The 21,495-nt window shown below is 42.3% G+C and overlaps 2 protein-coding genes across 6 annotated transcripts in view; both read left to right on the top strand.

Annotated features, from left to right (window-relative positions):
- The first annotated feature begins 6 nt into the window (after positions 1-6).
- Positions 7-8,606, top strand: LOC115150612 (nuclear transcription factor Y subunit alpha). Of its 5 annotated transcripts, XM_029694079.1 has the most exons (10): positions 9-159; positions 1,180-1,297; positions 4,432-4,578; positions 4,713-4,844; positions 5,050-5,158; positions 5,333-5,475; positions 5,558-5,734; positions 5,961-6,068; positions 6,885-6,914; positions 7,833-8,606. In XM_029694079.1, the coding sequence occupies exons 2-9, from the start codon at positions 1,217-1,219 to the stop codon at positions 6,894-6,896; spliced, it is 909 nt and encodes a 302-aa protein (XP_029549939.1). In that variant the 5' UTR covers positions 9-159; positions 1,180-1,216; the 3' UTR covers positions 6,897-6,914; positions 7,833-8,606. The 5 variants fall into 5 exon arrangements, 4 of the variants coding, with proteins under 4 accessions (XP_029549937.1, XP_029549936.1, XP_029549939.1 ...); XM_029694077.1 differs by lacking the exon at positions 7,833-8,606 and adding an exon at positions 839-944 and having other exon boundaries at positions 7-159; positions 5,961-7,429; XR_003867132.1 differs by having other exon boundaries at positions 8-159; positions 5,961-6,914.
- A 255-nt stretch (positions 8,607-8,861) lies between these two features.
- LOC115150611 (S-adenosylhomocysteine hydrolase-like protein 1) overlaps positions 8,862-21,495 on the top strand; it is a 62,645-nt gene continuing 50,011 nt past the window's right edge. Inside the window, exon 1 of the mRNA XM_029694074.1 lies at positions 8,862-9,382. Coding sequence (XP_029549934.1) covers positions 9,194-9,382 — 189 coding nt within the window. The 5' untranslated portion in view covers positions 8,862-9,193. The remainder of the gene's footprint in view (positions 9,383-21,495) is intronic.

Raw genomic sequence — 21,495 nt, 5'->3', positions numbered from 1 at the left:
ATGCGCATGCGCATATATCGTGGGTTGGAGAAGAAGACGCTTGTTGTTGGTGGTAGTTTTTCATACAAGTGCCATTTTGTCTACATGTCGAGAGCGCCGTGATTGGGTTTTGTGTGTGGGTATTGGAGCCAATCAGAGAAACCGGGCGGCGGACAAACGGTGAGAGGTTGCACGGCTGAGGAGGAATGTGATCCGGTGGCAGGGGATTGGTGTGTCATTGACCAACCAAATTACTAACTCCACTAGTTAAATGCAAGAATTAAAAGCTAGCTAGTTAGCTAAAATATACCTAAACGTTAACTCACTAATCACCATAGCTCATTGTTAGCTGGCTGGCTAGCTAGCTAGCTCTGTAAGATAACTAACGTTAACTAGTTATGTGTGGTGGCACAGTGACAAATGCCTGGTTGGGTGAGAGACTACAATGACCAATGTCTCATAATATAGCTAGCTAGAATGCCACATGAAAACTTAAAACAATATTCGAGGAGGTGCGTGACTCGTGAGCTAGTTAACGTTACTTAGCTGGTCTACTGACTGTTGGCTTGCATGCATTGGGCTGCTGCATATTCAGTTGAAAAATGTGACAAAAACCGTCAGTCACTTCACTAGTAGTGTAGGCCTGTTATCAAAGTTAACATACCAATTGTCTAGGACAATATTGTGATTTGGCATATTTTCGTAATTTGTCTTAAAGTGGCAAGAAGAGTATCTTATTTTTTGAACACCAAACCAATCATGTCCCTGGGCTCTGTCCAACTTATCTGCACTGATCTGAAAGAGCTGACCAGGTAAAAGCCTGCCTAATGATATGTATTGTTTTTTTCCTGTCAACAAGTATTTTCCAATCAGTGCAGATCAAGGGAAGGAGAGGACAGATTTTTTGACAACTGAAAATGAGTCCAAGAGAGTCATTTGTGAAGGCAGTCATCATCATCATCATGGTACTTACATGTGATTGTAGTATTGATTGGTACGATTATTATGAGCCTTAGCGAATATGCCCTTACAAATTTGATAACAAGATATGACGTCCTGTTACATTTGTTCCACCACCTTACTGTAAATGTGTTTACATGTTGCTGTAATGCCTCAACATTTCACATTCTTTTTAAGTAAGAAAGTATCTTACTATCCAATCGAGGATAGTCATCTCATCCAGTTATGTGCCCCTCACAGCTGTAGCAGTAGACTGAATTGAGGCCTTTCAGTGACCATGGAGCAGTACACTACCGCCACCACATCTACAGGGGAACAGATAGTGGTTCAGACTGCTGCTGGGCAGATCCAACAACAGGTAAGAAGGAAGGGTTTGTTCATGTGTTATGTATGGTGTGTTTGTGTATCGGAAGGGGGTTAGGAGAAATGTACCTACGGAAGAATGTTAATGCCATGAGTTTGGGCTAGGTTCTAGCTTTATTCACTGTGTGGTGAAAGTTCCTGGGCATTGGCCATAGTAGCTGTGTGTTAACCCATTCATAGAAGCTAACTACCTTTAGCGCCTATTGAAGGTTGTATCTTCTGGGAGGTTTGTTAAGAGCCCCGACGCTCGTTCTGAATGTTAAAACGCATCGCTTGCAGTATGGTTTTGGAAACATAAGGAACGTATCTTTCATATCAGCAAGAAAAAAAGGTTAAATGAGTACACACCGTTTATAGGTTTAGTGTTCCCAAGTGGCCATATCTCCATGTTACAGCGCTTGTTTACGGAATACAGACAGAAGACAGGCGGCCACCTGTACTTATTAGCCATCTCGCGTGGTCAGAACAGGTGTGTGTAAGTGGTTCGTCAATTTGAGGCACACGCATCATATGAATCTGTGTAAAACTGCTACAGTAAGTGTATATTTTTTTATTTGAAAGATTATTTATCGCTGATATGAAAGATAATGGGCATATCATAATGTTTCGAAAACCGTTTCCCAAGCTATGATGGACATTTTTAAACAGTGTCGGAATTGTTGTTCACACGCAGACAACCGACAAGCGAAGCTAACTGCTGAAAACCACACGGAGAAGTGTTTGTGTAACTTTGTCTATTACACCGATCTCTGGCACAGTGATTGCGGTTCAGTTGCAAGCAGAGCCCCAGGCAGCCACCGGCTGAGGCCAACATGTTCAGACACTCCAGGTAGTGGTGGGACCGCCGAGCCCCTACCATATCTCTACCCCATTTACCCAGCTTGTCTCCCTGCTGGTGATGCTTTGAGTCATAACCCACAGTCCCCGCAGGTTGAATAAAGAGAAAACAACACCTTTAAAAAATGTATAATTCTTGTGCAATGTATTATGTATAGGCTACATTGAGGTTTTTAATTCATTATTTTAGGTTCTGTTATTAGTGTGTCTGTCTAGGCCCTAAAGCTTAACTGTAAGCGAGCCAATGCTTTTGGGAAAGGGCGGAAAAATTTAACGTCAATCCACAAAGGCAAAAAGGACAATCTGAGAAAAGAGAAAAGCTGCAAAATTGTGACTTTAAATAAAGAGAAGTGAGGGACAGAAATGTAATGTTTGGGAAAGATTTGGTGAAGTGGTAAAAGAGGATGATAGCAATGTTATGTTTGATGATAGGATATACAAATTCGACAGTCACCTTTGCCTTTACTTCCCTTATCTCACCTAATTTGCTCACATTGTATATAGACTTATTTTTCTACTGTATTATTGACTGTACGTTTGTTTTACTCCATGTGTAACTCTGTGTTGTATCTGTCGAACTGCTTTGCTTTATCTTGGCCAGGTCGCAATTGTAAATGAGAACTTGTTCTCAACTTGCCTACCTGATCAAATAAAGGTTAAAAAAAAAAAACAGGACAGAACTTCAAATAGGCCTATGGCATATCAATGAAACTGTAGCCTACTGTTCAAATGGGTTAAATGGAAACTGAAATCTGGACACTGACTGTAGGTTTATAACTTCTCACAGGCTTACTATTAACTCCTGCAGAATTAAGCATTTCTTGCAGTAAAATGATACACCAAATGTAGGCTACATTTCGACATGGGAACATGAGTGGAGAAATATTTAATTCTTTCAACATCTTGAGATAATGCGATTGTGCAGTTAGATACGGTCTGTAGAGTGCTCTCTTTATCATCGTCATAAAAGCTGATATTATTTCAACCACATAAAATATGTGTCCAAGCCAAACTGAAATCTATTTCCTTACAACAGATCAAACTGATGTCATTTGGACATTTTGTACAGAAAATCTTTTCATTTTTTTATTTTTTTATTTCATTTTCTCTCCGGTCTGTAAACGTCTTTGCTCCACGAAAGAAGCAGATATGTCAGAGAAAGCATACATTCTATCGATTTATGACATTATTCTGGTGAGCAAGGGTTTATTTAGTCTTCTAGGGCAACTCATATTGACAGAAGAAAAGTTGCATTATAATTATAGTCAAGATGACTAACAAATAGCCTACCAAAATATCAGAAATTATAATCAGAAACATATCTAAATCAGGCAACAACAAAAAATCCTGAACCCCCATCAAAAAAATAGTTCTGTACTTTCTGACTGGAGCTTACAGAGCATTTTTTTTATTAGTGGGTTAAGGTCTGGTGCGAACTGCAGATTTTCACCTTATCACATATAGTTGGGCGAATGGGTTATTCGCAAATGCGAGCAGGTGTGGGTGAATAAACCGCGTAACACTACTCCCAACATGTCGCCTCGTCATATCCTCTGGCCCCTGGGCCTCACTGCTACACTGTTGTGTACAGATGCATGTCAACATTTCTGACACTACAGCTCCTGTGATTGTAGTGTTGTCATGAGTTGCTGTCAGCCAGGCTGAAAAACTCCATGCATGTCCCTCTCCAATATTAATCTTGCTATCTGCATTGTCTTCAGTCTGAGATTGTCAATTGTGTTATTCTCACATTGTCCAACAGGTGGTACAGTTATACCACAATCAAGTCATTAATCTATAGATATGTGTATTATTTTGTAACCTACAGCAATATTCTGAGCGGCATATAATGCTCTCCTTGCTGAGTTTAAGATTGACCAGACTCCTACATTGCCTTTTTCAAATCTCAAGTAAATATCCTGGTGAATATAGCGTACACTGAAATTACAGTACGCTCGGACCCTATTATGATTCCCTTCTTGTCATTTGTGTTTTCGTGTGCGCTCATTCAGCATCTTGTGGAGATCAAACTAACTCCAAGAAAAGGTGCATTGACTATCACAGCACCATGTTTATCTGTTTGCTGCCCTCTGGCCTGTTTTGTTCTGTTTTGTCTGTCTGTGGTCAACATGTGCTGCATGGAAGCTCTGCTGTGATGTAGAATGGTCATTATGCATGGTTGCAGTTCCATTAGATATTTTGAATTAACCTCACTCTCCTTTCCTTGTCTCTTTTACATTCTCCCACCTTTTTCCTGTCTCTTTCACTCCTTCCTTCCCCTCTCTCTCCTAGGTGCAGGGGCAGCCTCTGATGGTGCAGGTGAGCGGCGGTCAGCTCATCACCTCATCGGGCCAGCCCATTATGGTCATGGGGGGGCAGGGGGGGCAGGGGCAGACCATCATGCAGGTGCCCATGTCTGGAGCTCAGGGGCTCCAACAGGTGACTGAACTGTTGTACAACTGTACACCACACCTATCTGAAACCTAGCAAACATGTCTCTCTAACAAGATATTACTGAGCGAGATATGATAAAGCAGACTGGCTGATTAAGACTGTCCTGCTCTCTGCTTTAGATCCAGCTGGTGCAGCCAGGTCAGATCCAGCTCCAGGGGGGACAGACTCTACAGGTCCAGGGTCAGCAAGGCCAGACCCAGCAGTTCATCATTCAGCAGCCCCAAACTGCTGTGACCGCAGGACAGAACCAGGTATAGACACTCACACACTCTTTATACAATATTTTGTTCTGCAATAGAACACATACGCATAGTTTCCATTGTTTAGAATAGGCCCACTTGTAATTTTTTATGTAAATAGCTGTAATTCATAAAACATATTATGGACACCATAGAAACCCACCACATTGTGTGGTGTATAACTGGGTGGTAAGGATTGTTAATGTTTGTTTCTCAGGGCCAGCAGCAGATTACATTACAGCCGGGGCAGCAAGTGGCTCAGACTGCAGACGGCCAGACCATTGTGTACCAGCCAGTCAATGCTGATGGGTCCATTCTACAGCAAGGTAACACGTTCACACTCATAGCTGGGATCCCTACTGTGGCTATTGTCCCCTTTTGATTATCAGCTGATTTAGAACTGAATCAGTTATGTGTGGCTGTATGCAAAGTGGTTCACACTTCTGGATCACTAATCTATGATAGCTGATATTAACTTAACCCTTTCGTGGTTCCCCCAGGTATGATCACCATCCCTGCCTCTAGTCTGGCTGGTGCTCAGATCGTTCAGGCAGGCAACAGCACCAACACAACAAACAGTAGTCAGGGTACAGTGACCGTCACACTGCCTGGCAACATGGTCAACGCAGGTGGCATGGTCATGGTAAGGTCCCTAATGACATTAATATAGACTTTTTGGCATGTGTGTATGCTATGCATCAGTCTGACCAGTGTGTTTGTGTTAGATGGTTCCAGGTGGCGGTGGCAGTGTGCCCACCATGCAGCGTATCCCCCTGCCGGGGGCGGAGATGCTGGAGGAGGAGCCTCTGTATGTCAACGCTAAGCAGTACCACCGCATCCTGAAGAGACGGCAGGCCCGCGCCAAGCTGGAGGCAGAGGGAAAGATCCCCAAGGAGAGGAGGGTGAGTGTCTGTGACACGAGTAGATGTATATATGTGGTTGTTGTTTTTATGAAGACCGAGAACTGCTGGGAGTGTGTTTAGACACACAGTATTTGTCTGTAAGAATCTATGTGAGTTTGAGAGGGGAAATATTCCAGGATGACAGTTTTAGGAAGAGGAAATGGTGTGGGCAATAAAGGATGTGTTTATGTGCTTGTCTGTGAATGTGGTTTTACTTGTCCCTCAGAAATACCTGCACGAGTCTCGTCACAAGCACGCCATGGCGAGGAAGAGGGGTGATGGCGGACGCTTTTTCTCGCCGAAGGAGAGGGAGGAGATGGCTCTGGCCATGCAGGTGAGGAGGGCTCAGGGTGCCCTCAAACAAGAGGATATGTTTGGAGGTGTTGAACTCAACTCTAATTGGCAACCTACTTCTGTTGCCTCCCTCAGCTAACCAACAAGTAGCAGCCATTTCCACCCCTCACTCTGTCACATGTCGACCGCAGCCACTCATTTCCCCTGCACTCTTAAAACGGTCATCCTTGCTATCATTGTATGTTTTTATTATATTGGTTACCTTGTAGTTTTGTATCAAAGAATAGTATAGTTTTTTACAAGTTATGTTTTTTTGTACTTGCTTGTTTTTTGAGTATATAAACAGGGGTGCTTTTAGATGCGGGCATATTTTTATGTGTACCTTTTGTATTCCAACCACTTGATCCCAAACCATGTCTCTGGCAAACCACGCTGAGTTCAAAAGCTTGTTCTTTCACATAGAGCTGTACATAGTGACCACAGGAAGCTGCTGAGGTGAGAACACCTCATAATAATGTCCAGAACAGAAACGGAGCAGATGGAATGCCATCAAACACCTGGAAACCATGTGTTTGATGTACTTGTTACCATTCCACTTATTCTGCTTCGGGCATTATCACGAGCCCATCCTCCCCAATTAAGGTGCCACCAACCTCCTTTGATACTGACTCAGTAAAATGTTCTCCAATGTCATTTGAAATGTGTCTTGGCTTTGTGTGAGCTCATGTTGCAAGCTAAAGAATGTTAATGTTGCTGTTTTTGCCCAGTGTTGCTTCCTTGCTGTTGTGTTGTCTTGTTAAACTTGTACCATGTTATAGTGTAAACATCTCTGCTAACACATGTGTTCATTTAACAGCTGCAGGGCTAGGATGGCAGTGGTTTAAAGGTACTGTATGAATTTAACACAAGATCACTATAAAACAAATATTTATTTTCCTAACCTTTGTCAATGCTGCTTCATATTATGAATGTCTTGGATCAGACCCACCCCTCAATGTAGGTTGATTTATCCTAATTTTAAATATTAAACATGGTGCTATGCATCCAACCATCCTTGGAGAAAGAGCAATATACACCAATGCTGAACATACAATAATTATACACACATTAAGCCTGCATTTGCAGCAGTTTTATTTATGCCCATGCAATCTTTATTGGGAAGTTGGTAATGGCTAACCACATGTAACAGATTTAGAATGAGGCTGTGTGTGTTTTCTGTGTATGTTTGTGTATGATTTCTGTTTTCTATTAGTTTTTATGATTGCTGACATTTTTCTGCGACTGCCATCTGTCTCATTGCCCATCATTCACATGTGACGTTTGTATGTGTATATACAATTAAACATTTCTCTTTCTGTTGGTATTGTTTTTATTTAATATGAATAAAGACTTGGCTTTCAATCTTTTCTAAAAAAATTTTTTACATGATGAAAAATCTGTGTCCACTAAACTTAAACGATTCAAAACAGTTAAGATGTTTGAAAATGATGGATTTCATAAATCAATAAAATATTTACCAATTTCTTGTAACAGCACATAAATGAATCCCTATCTAATACATTCAGCTGTGTAGCTCCTTTTGGTATGATGGAAACATGCATTTTGACTAATAACATAGTATCACTTCCCAGACCAAATCCTAACAATAACATTATTGAGCATTTAGATTATGGTAAAGTCTGATTGAAATCTAACCCCCAGACTGGATTATACTTTGACACTTTAGCTGCTTATACCTGGGAGAGATTCATGTTGTTGTGGCATGGTCATTACGCAGGCTGACCAACCGCTCCTCTTCCTCCAGGTACAGGCGGACCAACCACATGCTGGAGAGGAGGCAGTCGGGCAGGTGATCCGTGTGTCATAACCTCTAGAAGCCCTGTGAGGCGTGTGTGCTCATGTGTTTGTCTCTGTGAGAATGGTTGCGGGGGGGTTAAGATCAGATGTCCCACACATAAATCAACCAGTGCTTTCCAACCAGTCCCAAGCTGCCCAAGTCCCCTATCTGGTAGAGGGCAGGACAGACTGGGTGAAGAGGTTGCTAGCACATGGAGATACTGCAAATACAGATATACTGTAACCATGGTAACACTGGAGAACAATTGGGCCCTTCTGGAGGAAATGTCTTTTAAGAAACAGCACAAGTTCCACAAGAAAGTTCCTTCAAAAGCAACCTTAACTTGTTTCATGTCAGTTACTTTTATTTCTGGATGTGCCACAAGAACTTGATCAATGAACACACCCTCCTAAAGGCCACGAGTCCAAAGTGGTTGTTATGATAGCCCTCTTCCTTTCCTGATGCTCTTCAGAAATATGAAATAGTCGTTTTTATTTTGTACAGATAAATTGTCTTCTGCTTCATGATATGTAACTATCATCACTTATTTTAAAGCTTCTCAGACTTAAAAAAAATATTTCCTATGGTTATTCTATTTGAAAGGAGCAATAATCAAATGCCTAATTACCTGCATCAGTTTTTTATATTGTGTTGTAACAGTCTTGTAAGAGTGTAGATGCTTTTTAATAGCCTTTTAGCAATTTTTTTATTCCATAAATAAAAGGAAACAGCATTATCAAATGGTCTGTATGTGTTAAGAATGCCTCTGAAAATACAATGAATACATTTTCCAACTTCCAACATGTTTTGTAATTCATATTGCCAGAACTGTACTGTACACATACTGTATGTACACTGCATGATTTGACCGTATGCCCATGTCGCCTATACCTAAATCCGCCACTGGGGAGTAGGCTGGGAAGCTGATTCTCAATCAATGTTTTTAGAGCAACCTCTACTACTAGATGCTTGAGCAAACGAAGGGAGGGGAGGCGCGCATCCCCCGCCCACAATTTCAGGTGACAGCTAGGCAAAACAGGCCGTTCACAACTTGCTACACGCGAAGGAACTGCGCAGGCAACGAACCGTTTTATCACAGCAATTACTACACTGTAGTTTGTAAACATAGAATTACTAACTGATACACCAAACGGCTGTTAATTAATTGTTTCTAAATCGTGTGAATTGCAGTCTTCAGCTGTACAAAAAATCCCTCTTCCGCAAAATACCGAACAGTGGGGAGCAACTCGAATTCTGTAGCTAACTTAACTAACGTTAGCTATACCACGGGCTAACTAATTTGTTGTACGTTTTAATTATTTATCGAAATGTCGGACACTCCGGGGGACGGAAAGTTGGAGCTGAAACAAGCCAGCAAAGAAGTAAAGGAGAGCGAGAACGTGGCTGAAAAATACTCAGCCATGACCGTGAGCAAGAACAGCGAAATTACCATGGGTGAACTGTCAGTGTCGTCTGCTGCGTTCAGTGCGGTCCCTATTCACAAACCTGTTAAAAAGGTAAGACACATTAATTACGTAGCTAGCTGTGAACAACTAGCTACTTATGAGTTGATTGGTTTCTTTTATTGTCTGGGTGGTCATCACATCATGTCCCATTTCAGGATGTCCCTTCTAAGCATAACGTAATTCACTTATATTCACTTCGTTAGCAGCTTCTGAAGTCCAACCATTGATTTTCAATGCATTTACTATTTATTGTATGTGAACGCTGTTGGTGCAGTACGTCATCCACCCCATATACCCAGAGTAGGGCACAGTGTTAAATTAATTAGATTTATTGGCCACAAGTTGTCAGCTACAGTTAGGCCTAGTATGCATTTAAAGTGGAGAAACTTCACACAAACAAACACATCTGCACACTTAATTCAACTTCAGGATCCCATTGAGAAGGCAGTGTACATTAGCCAGTCTGGGGGCGATTCCTCATGAAAGTAGAACAAAACATGAACGTGACTTTTTGGGGATTGTCACAAAATGTAATCCATAAAATGGTCCTTTGGAGGAATGCTTATTGACATATATTTGACATTTTATATTTTAAAGCATATTGAGAAATAATGAATCAAAGTTGGCCTATTTAATTTGACCCTACCCAGGAGCATTGCAAGACACCGCTACTGTTGAACTTGATGTTGATGTCATTTGAAACATCAATATGTTCTAAAATCAGTAATACATTTCATTATGCAAGATCTAACTGTACATTTGATACGATATTGAAAATGATGTACTTTGTATATCACATTTATATTCAATGGAATTGTATTTTGTGTTTTTTTTTGTACTTTCTACCCCTTTTTTTTCTCCACAATTTTGTGATATTCAATTGGTAGTTAGTCTTGTCCCGTCGCTGCAACTCCCGTACAGACTCGGGAGAAGCGAAGGTCGAGAGCCATGCGTCCTCCTAAACGCGACTCTGCCAAGCCGCACTGCTTCTTGACCCATAGCTCGCTTAACCTGGAAGCCAGCCGCATCAATGTGTCGGAGGAAACACTGTACAGCTGGCGACGCAAGTCAGCGTGCATGTGCCCAGCCCGCCACAAGGAGTCGCTAGAGCGCGATGGGACAAGAATATCACGGCAGGCCAAACCCTCCACTAACTCGGACAATGCTAGGCCAATTGTGCGTCGCCTCGTGGGTCTCCTGGTTGCGGCCGGCTGCGAGACAGCCTGTGATCGAACCCAGGTCTATAGTGATGCCTAGTATGCATTTGGGATGCTGCACCACTTGGGAGGCCAGGACTGTGTTATACAGACACAGAAATTTACAGAGTAGGATCTCTAGGACTTTATGAGTTATGACCAAATATATGTGGGGTGGTGGGATGTTGAACTCCATGCTATTGCCAGTACAGCACAGTAGAGTGCAGTTCAACGTGGCGACATCAACGAGTCAGTACATCAAATTTCTGCCCTGCTAGAGCTGCCCCGGTCAATTGTAAGTGCTGTCATTGTGAAGTGGAAACCTCTAAGAGCAACAATGTCTCAGCCGCGAAGTGGTAGGCCACACAAGCTCACAGAACGGGATTGTCGAGTGCTGAAGCGCGTAGCGTGTAAAAATTTGCTGTCCTTGGTGCAACACTGACTACCGAGTTCCAAACTGCCTCTTGAAGCAACATCAGCGCAATAACTTAGTCGGGAGCTTAATGAAATGGGTTTCCATGGCCGAGCAGCAGCACACAAGCCTACGATCACCATGCGCAATGCGAAGCGTCGGCTGGAGTGGTGTAAAGCTCGCCGCCATTGGACTCTGGAGCAGTGGAAACGCGTTCTCTGGAGTGATGAATCACGCTTCAACCATCTGGCTGTACAACGGACAAATCTGGTTTTGGCGAATGCCAGGAGAATGCTACCTGCCTGACTCCATAATGCTAACTGTCAAGTTTGGTGGAGGAGGAATAATGGTCTAGGGCTTTTTTTCATGATTCAGGCAAGGCCCCTTAGTTCCCGTGAAGGGAAATCTTAAAGCTATAGCATACAATGGCATTCTAGATGATTCTTTGCTTCCAACTTTGTGGCAACAGTTTGGGAAGGCCCTTTCCTGTTTCAGCATGACAATGTCCCCGTGCACAAAATGAGTTACATACAGAAATGGTTTGTCGAGATCGGTGTGGAAGACCTGCTCAGAGCCCTGACCTCAACCCAATCAAACACCTTGGGATGAATTGGAATTCCGACTGCGAGCCAGGCCTACTCGCCCAACATCAGTGCCAGACTTCACTAATGCTCCCACAGCAATGTTCCAACATCTAGTGGAAAGCCTTCCCAGAAGAGTGGAGGCTGTTATAGCAGGAATGCTGAGACCAACTCCATATTAATGCCTATGATTTTGGAATGAGATGTTCGATGAGCAGGTGTCTACATATATTTGGTCATGTAGTGTATATGTCAACAATCCTTCCTCCAAAGGACCATTTTATGGATTAAATTCTGTGACAATCACACAGAATTCCCCCCCCCCCCCCCTCTTTGTATTGCCTTGTCCTGGGCTCTGTGGCTACATGTTATTGGATATATCTTTTGATCTCTGATTAACTCAAATGCACTTGATTACCGCTGTAGGGTATGAGCTTTTTCTGTGCCTGGTTCCTCACAAGGTTTCATTCAACCCGAATTTAAAGTAGCCACATTTTTTGTTGTTGAGATTTACTAGACCATAGGCATTTTTAATATCATAATGAACATTGTTTGTGTAGGTTAGCTTGACAGTAATGAATGAACAAATTCCACCAATGTCAAATCATGATAATACATCATGTCACAGACTAGGTAACACATCTCTGGTTTCATAACATTTCAGCAGGGTTGAAGTTCCAATCTTTGTGTGAGAGCAGTTGTTTTAGAGCAGAGTTTCATAGTTTGTCTCTGAGACAAAATCTACTGCGTTATGTAACTGGTAGACTTCAAGTGGGCCTCTCACTGTACTGTGCGCTTGCCTGATCGTTAACAGAGAAAGCGTTTATTTATATTTTCTTTCAATGATTTTTGTTATTTATTTAACCTTTTATTTAACTGGGCAAGTCAGTTAAGAACAAATTCTTATTTACAATGACGGCCTCCCAAAAGGCAAAAGGCCTCCTGTGGGGATGGAGGCTGGGATTAAAAATATAGGACAAAACTCACATCACGACGAGAGACACCACAACACTTCATAAAGACAGACCTAAGACAACAACATAGCATGGCAGCAACACAGTATAGTAGAAACACAACATGGCAGCAACACAACATGGTAACAGTACAAAACATGGTACAAACATTATTGGGCACAAAGGGTAAGAAGCTAGAGACAACAATACATCACGCGAAGCAGCCACAACTGTCAGTAAGTGTCCATGATTGAGTCTTTGAATGAAGATGGAGATAAAACGGTCCAGTTCGAGTGTTTTTTGCAGCTCTTTCCAGTCGCTAGCTGCAGAGGAAGGACCCAGGGATGTGTGTGCTTTGGGGACCTTTTTAACAGAATGTGACTGGCGAAATGGGTGTTGTATGTGGAGAATGAGGGCTGCGGTAGGTTTCTCAGATGGGGGGGAGTGAGGCTGTCGTGGAAATTCTTACACAGGGACACTCAGTCAATCTTAAATGAATCATCCTTTTTTGTCAGCGCGCTGGGGACGTTCCAACTCAATGCACCATAGTACACATGTCAATAAGAAGCTCTCCTTAGGCAGTCCCAGCAGTTGTCTTATATATGGCTATACACAGAGAAGTTATATTTGCATGATTTAATCATTACCATTTTGTTTCATCCATGTGACCGGCCAATACTGGTTCATAACATATTACAGACCAATTCCTCACAAGGCTTCTCTCTAAGCTGAGACCTTGAAACAGAGAGCTCTTTCGTTCGTTCTCAAAACAAGGTCTAAGCGTACTGCCAAATTTCAGCGACCTATAGTGAAGATTTGTTCAGTAAGCCACTTGCATGAACACAGATTGGTTTATACAACAGCACATAAATAGAACACAGAAATTAGTTAGAAGAAAAGCACTAACATTAAAATTCCCATTACAAGGCCTAAGAGGGTTTTATAAATAAGCATCATCCAGTGGGTCTTGCAACAGGTATACAGTGATGACCAGTTTACAGAGGAGTATAGAGTGCAGTGATGTGTCCTATAAGGAGCATTAGTGGAAAATCTGATGGCTGAATGGGAAAGAAAATCTAGCCGCTCGAGAGCACCCTAATCTTCCAATCTATAAATTACGTCTCCATAATCTAGCATGGGTAGAGTGGTCATCTGAATCAGAGTTAGTTTGGCAGCTGGGGTGAAAGAAGAGTGATTACGATAGAGGAAACCAAGTCTAGATTTAACCTAAGCCTGCAGCTTTGATATGTGCTGAGATAAGGACAGTGTACCGTCTATCCATACTCCCAAGTACTTATATGAGGTGACTACCTCAAGCTCTAAACCCTCAGACGTAGTAATCACACCGGTGGGGAGAGGGGCAATCTTCTTACCAAACCACATGACCTTTGTTTTGGAGGTGTTCAGAACAAGGTTAAGGGCAGAGAAAGCTTGTTGGACACTAAGAAAGCTTTGTTGTAGAGCGTTTAACACAAAATCCGGGGAGGGGCCAGCTGAGTATAAGACTGTATCATCTGCATATAAATGGATGAGAGTTCCTACTGCCTGAGCTATGTTGTTGATGTAAATTGAGAAGCGCATGGGGCCGAGGATCCAGCCTTGGGGTACTCCCTTGGTGACAGGCAGTGGCTGAGACGGCAGTAATAAAATCAGGGCATGGCAGAGGACAGGGAGAGCTCTGCAGTGTTGATTTATGACTTTTGAATGTGCATTAGATGGCAGAAAGATCATATTGTACAGCAATTTCATCAGTTAACATGAATACAAAGCCGACGAGAGGTGGTTAGAATAGGATGTGAGGCCAAGAGTCTGTGTAACCCATAGAGCGTCAGAGTCCCGAGTAAGGGAACAAACAGTCTGTCCCACGGTCGTGTAAACAAGCAAGTTAATAGTCAACAAAACCCGCAGGAGTCATGAGGCAAATGACAGCTTTACCTTATAAAGGCGTTCCAGAAGATTGAAATAACCCTATTATTTTTTTTTTTTTTTTACCTCTCCTTGTGGACTTCATGTGTCAATGTATGGTTCATACATGCATAATAAACCATCTACAGTCTTATTCCAGCGGAGAAAGGCCCAGAATACTTACATTTTTACCTGGCATAATTTAGTGTACAAGATGCGCGCTTGTTAATGTCATCTAGCCGAGTGAGCGCACGCTCTACAGCGAGTGGAATTGGCCACCTGCGCTTACCATTAGTTATTTTGATAACAGCGAAAATGTCATCCCAATTAGAGGTCGACCGATTATGATTTTTCAACGCCGATACCGATTATTGGAGGACCAAAATGGGGCCAGACCGATTTAATCGGCCGATTTTTAAACTTTTTTTTTTTTTGTAATAATGACAATTACAACAATACTGAATGAACACTTATTTTATTTTAACTTAATATAATACATCAATAAAATCAATTTAGCCTCAAATAAATAATGGAACATGTTCAATTTGGTTTAAATAATGCCAAAACAAAGTGTTGGAGAAGAAATTAAGTGCAATATGTGCCATGTAAAAAAGCTAACGTTTAAGTTCCTTGCTCAGAACATGAGAACATATGCTGGTGTTTCCTTTTAACATCCTTTTAACATGAGTCTTCAATATTCCCAGGTAAGTTTTAGGTTGTAGGAATTATAGGACTATTTCTCTCTCTACCATTTGTATTTCATATACCTTTGACTATTGGATGTTCTTATAGGCACTTTAGTATTGCCAGTGTAACAGTATAGCTTCCGTCCCTCTCTTCGCTCGGACCAGGAACACATCGACAACAGCCACCCTCGAAGCAGCGTTACCCATGTAGAGCAAGGGGAACAACTACTCCAAATCTCAGAGCGAGTGACGTTTGAAACGCTATTAGCGCGCACCCGCTAACTAGCTAGCCATTTCACATGGGTTACACCACCCATTTTTCAAGCTAGCATATATGTCACAAAAACCAAAACCACAGCTAAATGCAGCACTAACCTTTGATCTTCATCAGATGACACTCCTAGGACATTATGTTATACAATACATGCATGTTTTGTTCAATCAAGTTCATATTTATATCAAAAACCAGCTTTTTACATTAGCATGTGACGTTCAGAACTAGCATACCCACTGAACACTTCCGGTGAATTTACTAAATTACTCACGATAAACGTTCACAAAAAACAAAACAATTATTTTAAGAATTATAGATACAGAACTCCTTTATGCAATCGCTATGTCAGATTTAAAAAAAGCTTTTCGGTGAAAGCACATTTTGCAATATTGTGAGTAGATAGCCCGGCCATCATGGCTAGCTATTTTGACACCCACCAAGTTTGGCACTCACCAAACTCAGATTTACTATAAGAAAAATTGGATTACCTTTGCTGTTCTTCGTCAGAATGCACTCCCAGGACTTGTACTTTACACCCAAAGTTGTTTTGGTTCCAAATAATCCATAGTTATATCCAAATAGCGGCGTTTTGTTCTTGCGTTCAAGACACTATCTGAAGGGTGACTTGCCGGCGCGTATCGTGACAAAAAAATTCTAAATATCCCATTACCGTACTTCGAAGCATGTCAAACGCTGTTTAAAATCAATTTTTATGCGATTTCTCGTAAAATAGCGATAATATTCCGACCAGGAGACGTTGTTTTCGTTGAAAGACTGAAAATGTAAAATGGACTCTTCACGTGCACGCCCGTTTCATTGTTCTCAGATCGACCACTATCCATATGCGCTACTGTTTTTCAGCCAGGGACTGCAGAGTCATCATTCCCCATTCTGGCGCCTTCTGAGAGCCTATGGGAGCCTTAGAAAATGTCACGTTACAGCAGAGATCCTCTGTTTTCGATAAAGAGGCTATAGAAGGCCAAGAAATGGTCAGAGGGCACTTCCTGTATGCAATCTTCTCAGGTTTTGGCCTGCCATATGAGTTCTGTTATACTCAGACACCATTGAAACAGTTTTAGAAACTTTAGGGTGTTTTCTATACAAATCAAACAATTATATGCATTTTCTAGTTTCTGGGCAGGAGTAATAACCAGATTAAATCGGGTACGTTTTTTTATCCGGCCGTGAAAATACTGCCCCCTATCCTAAACAGGTTAACCTTTACCATAACAATTTAAAATGTCAACTTTAATGGGATAGGGACTTCCCAAGGATCCCAGATAACAAGGACAGTACCACAAGGAATTAGTCAGACTGAACCAAACATTGAGGGGCGATGTTGATTGTCAGTCGGAAATTATGTCCAATGAGGTTGCAAGGTTAAAGTGGGAGGCAGGATCAGATTGGCACAGCATTGTCCAATGAGGTTGTGTGGTGAGCCCAAGCACATGCATATCTTTGTGCACAGCTGCAGGAGCTCGAGCGCAATTACGTGATGACGTAGGACCTTATTTGGCTCCTGGGCGCTGCTTTCAGAACTACTGACATAAAATATACAAAAGTTATTTAGAGCCTCTAAGTCAATTACACTGATATTGGACCCATATTGAATTTTTTTAAAGACTTGAATAGAGAAAGACACAGGTAGGCTTAGACTTGTCTATACCAGCCAAGTACACCCTGGCCTGAACCCAGTCCCTCAAGACAAGACCACTCAGGCCAAGCAACAGGAGATGGGTGGTGTGGATCAGTGGCTAACAGGAATGTTGAGTGATTCTCAACACCGCTGTTTGAGATTTGATCTAGGTTTTGGTTGCAGGCCTGTAATTTTGTGATTTTAGGGGCAAGGCCATGTGGCCTTCAAGAGGTGCCCTATCTGCCCAGGCACCAAGGCCATCTGCCCAGGCACCAAGGCTATTAGCCAAAATTAACAATTTTAAATTGATTTGAATTCTAAAAAAACCCACTAGCTATTCTGTTAAGAAAACCATAAGTGTATGTCAATTTACATAAATAATTAGCTTACATGTGTTGGGTTTTGAGAAGGTGAAATATACTTAGCACTCCATCAGTGACATAAGGTATAGAGGTCTACACCAGAAGTTAAGGGTTATAGGAGGATGGTGTATATAGTGGGTGCAACTAAGCTTGGAATGTGTTGAGTGCAGGGAAGCAATTACATGTGGCAGGCATTGATAAGGAGAGAGGGTAATGTATAACGTTTACATTATGTCAGTGTATGTTATTGTTAGCCATCAGAGATCCTCTGGGAGGAGAAGAGACACAGTCTGGTATCAATAACCATGACAGCCTTGAGTTGGGGTGGAGTGAGCACTTTGGAGTAGAGGTCAGGTTAGATGAAGTGAGGAAGAACCGATATCACTAAGGTTCTGTCTAGCAACAGATGCATTGGCTGTTTAGTTGTGGAGGAGGAGACTCAGCCTAGGAGAAAGGGTTAAATATCAGTGCTTGTGTGAAATGTTTTTTGTCTGAATACAGCTGTATCGACCCTTTGGGAAGGATTCAACTTGGTTAAGCTTTTCTAGTGTCCGTGAGTTATTTACTCTAAAAATAAGAACCTAACACATGTCAATGTGTAGGTGATAGACTGTTGCCAAAATACAAAGGCTATCATCTCCAGACCAATGCTGACAGGAGGGAGACGCCAGGAAATGTAGTCTAACTTTAATGACTTTCAATCACGTGTATATAGGCTAAACGCCTGTCATGTTTGACAAATATAATGTAGGATCCTTATATCTAAATGCTTGATTTTGTCGACATACTTGAGGCACTCTTTGTTCCGATAGGAGAGAATGGCCAGTTCCTGTTGCGCACTGCATCACCCACCTTGCAGTCTGAGTGGAGGCAGTCAACATTTTGAAACTGTTGAACCATAAACATAATTGTTTAAAATCTAGACGTTTTTTGTCATTTTATGAGTCCTATCTTACCGTGTTCCGACCATAGACATGTTAAGGGGATTATTTTCTAAACACTTCCTCATGTCATTGAAACCAGTATTTATTTAATGTTCTCAACTTTCTTTCTTTGTTCAGCAGCCTAAGACACAATCGTAGTCATATTAACTCTGTAGATCCCGTCGTTGGCCTTTCTTTAAATTACTATTGTGGGCTTGTTTTTTAACATTAATGTCTGTCAATATCGCAAAATGAATTTGCCAACAACCTGTTGTCGTATTCGCGTGGCGGTTGTCATCAACCGAGAACAGGGTATGCTGTCATTTGATTTTACAGCATTTTTTCTTTTTTTTCACTTCATTACTCAAAATGACAGCGCTGAAGCGGACATGACTTTTCACTGTGAAATCAATCAAATGTATTTTTAAAGCCCTTCTTACATCAGCTGATGTCACAAAGTGCTGTACAGAAACCCAGCCTAAAACCCCAAACAGCAAGCAATGCAGTTAGAAGCATGGTGGCTAGGAAAAACTCCCTAGAAAGGCCAGAACCTAGGAAGAAACCTAGAGAGTAACCAGGCTATGAGGGGTGGCCAGTCCTCTTCTGGCTGTGCCGGGTGGAGATTATAACAGAACATGGCCAAGATGTTCAAATGTTCATAGATGACCAGCGGGGTCAAATAATAATAATCACAGTGGTTGTTGAGGGTGCAACAGGTCAGCACCTCGGGAGTAAATGTCAGTTGGCTTTTCATAGCTGATCATTCAGAGTATCTCTACCGCTCCTGCTGTCTCTAGAGAGTTGAAAACCGCAGGTCTGGGACAGGTAGCACGTCTGGTGAAAAGGTTAGTGTTCCATAGCCGCAGGCAGAACAGTTGAAACTGGAGCAGCAGCACGGCCAGTTGGACTGGGGACCGCAAGGAGTCATCAGGCCAGGTAGTCTTAAGGCATGGTCCTAGAGGGAGAGAAAGCGAGCGAATTAGAGAGAGCATACTTAAATTCACACATGACACCGGATAAGACAGAATAAATACTCCAGATATAGCAGACTGACCCTAGCCCCCCGACACAAACTACTGCAGCATAAATACTGGAGGCTTAGACGCTGTGGCCCCGTCTGACGATACCCCCGGACAAGGCCAGACAGGCAGGATATAACCCCACCCACTTTGCCAAGCACAGCCCCCACACCACTAGAGGGATATCTTCAACCACCAACTTACCATCCTGAGACAAGGCCGGGTATAGCTCACAAAGATCTCCGCCACGGCACAACCCAGGGGGGGGCGCCAACCTGGACAGGAAGACCACGTCAGTGACTCAACCCACTCAAGTGACGCACCCCTCCTAGGGACGGCATAGAAGAGCACCAGTAAGCCAGTGACTCAGCCCCTGTAATAGGGTTATAGGCAGAGAATCCCAGTGGGGAGAGGGGAACCGGCAAGGCAGAGACAGCAAGGGCGATTCATTTTCCAGTGCCTTTCCGTTCACCTTCACACTCCTGGGCCAGACTACACTCAATCATAGGACCTACTGAAGAGATGAGTCTTCAATAAAGACTTAAAGGTTGAGACCGAGTCTGTCTCTCACATGGGTAGGCAGACTATTCCATAAAAATTGAGCTCTATAGGAGAAAGCCCTGCCTCCAGGTGTTTGCTTAGAAATTCTAGGGACAGTAAGGAGGCCTGCGTCTTGTGACCGTAGCGTATGTACGGCAGGACCAAATTGGAAAGATGGGTAGGAGCAAGCCATTGTAATGCTTTGTAGGATAGCAGTAAAACCTTGACATCAGCCCTTGCCTTAACAGGAAGCCAGTGAAGAGAGGCTAGCACTGGAGTAATATGATCACATTTTTTGGTTTGGTCAAGACTCTAGCAGCCGTGTTTAGCACTTACTGAAGTTTATTTAGTGCTTTATCCGGGTAGCCGGAAAGTAGAGCATTGCAGTAGTCTAACCTAGAAGTGACAAAAGCATGGATTATTTTTTCTGTGCAATCTCTCCAAAAGAATGTGGCGATCGATGGTATCAAAAGCAGCACAAATGTCTAGGAGCATGAGGACAGATGCAGAGCCTCGGTCTGACACCATTAAAAGGTCATTTACCACCTTCACAAGTGCAGTCTCAGTGCTATGATGGGGTCTAAAACCAGACTGAAGCGTTTTGTATACATTGTTTGTCTTCAGGAAGGCAGTGAGTTGCTGCGCAACAGCTTATTCTAACATTTTTGAGAGGAATGGGAGATTCGATATAGGCAAATTTTTTTTTTTTTTTTTTTTTTTTCTGGGTCAACGTTTGGCTTTATCAAGAGCGGCTTTATTACTGCTACTTTTAGTGAGTTTGGTACACATCCGGTGGATAGAGAGCCGTTTATTATGTTCAACATAGGAGGGCCAAGCACAGGAAGCAGCTCTTTCAGTAGTTGGAATAGGGTCCAGTATGCAGCTTGAAGGTTTAGAGGCCATGATTATTTTCATCACTGTGTCAAGAGATATAGTACTAAAACACTTAAGTGTTTCCCTTGATCCTAGGTCCTGGCAGAGTTGTGCAGACTCAGGACAACTGAGCTTTCGAGGAATACGCAAATTTAAAGAGGAGTTCGTAATTTGCTTTCTAATGGTCATGATATTTTCCTCAAAGAAGTTCATGTATTTATCACTGCTGAAGTGAAAGCCATCCTCTCTTGGGGAAAGCTGCTTTTTAGTTAGCTTTGCGACAGTATCAAAAATACATTTTGGATTGTTCTCATTTTCCTCAATTAAGTTGGAAAAATAGGATGATAGAGCAGCAGTGAGGGCTCTTCGATAGTGCACGGTACTGTCTTTCCAAGCAAGTCAGAAGACTTCCAGTTTGGTGTAGCGCCATTTCCGTTCGTCTTCTGGAAGTTTGCTTTAGAGCTCGGGTATTTTCTGTATACCAGGGAGCTAGTTTATGACAAATGTTTTTAGGGGTGCAACTGCATCTAGGGGATTGCGCAAGGTTAAATTGAGTTCCTCAGTTTGGGGGTTAACCTCTCTAGGGCAGGTGGCACCAAATCGTCCCACCTACGTAACAGCCAGTTGAATCCTGTGGCGCGATATTCAAATACCATAGAAATGCTATTACTTCAATTTCTCAAACATATGACTATTTTACACCATTTTAAAGACAAGACTCTCGTTAATCTAACCACACTGTCCGATTTCAAAAAGGCTTTACAACGAAAGCAAAACATTAGATTATGTCAGCAGAGTACCCAG

Source organism: Salmo trutta, chromosome 16, assembly GCF_901001165.1.
Source record: "Salmo trutta chromosome 16, fSalTru1.1, whole genome shotgun sequence".
Classification (NCBI taxonomy): Eukaryota; Metazoa; Chordata; class Actinopteri; order Salmoniformes; family Salmonidae; genus Salmo; species Salmo trutta.
This window is presented reverse-complemented; position numbering and strand designations above follow the sequence as displayed.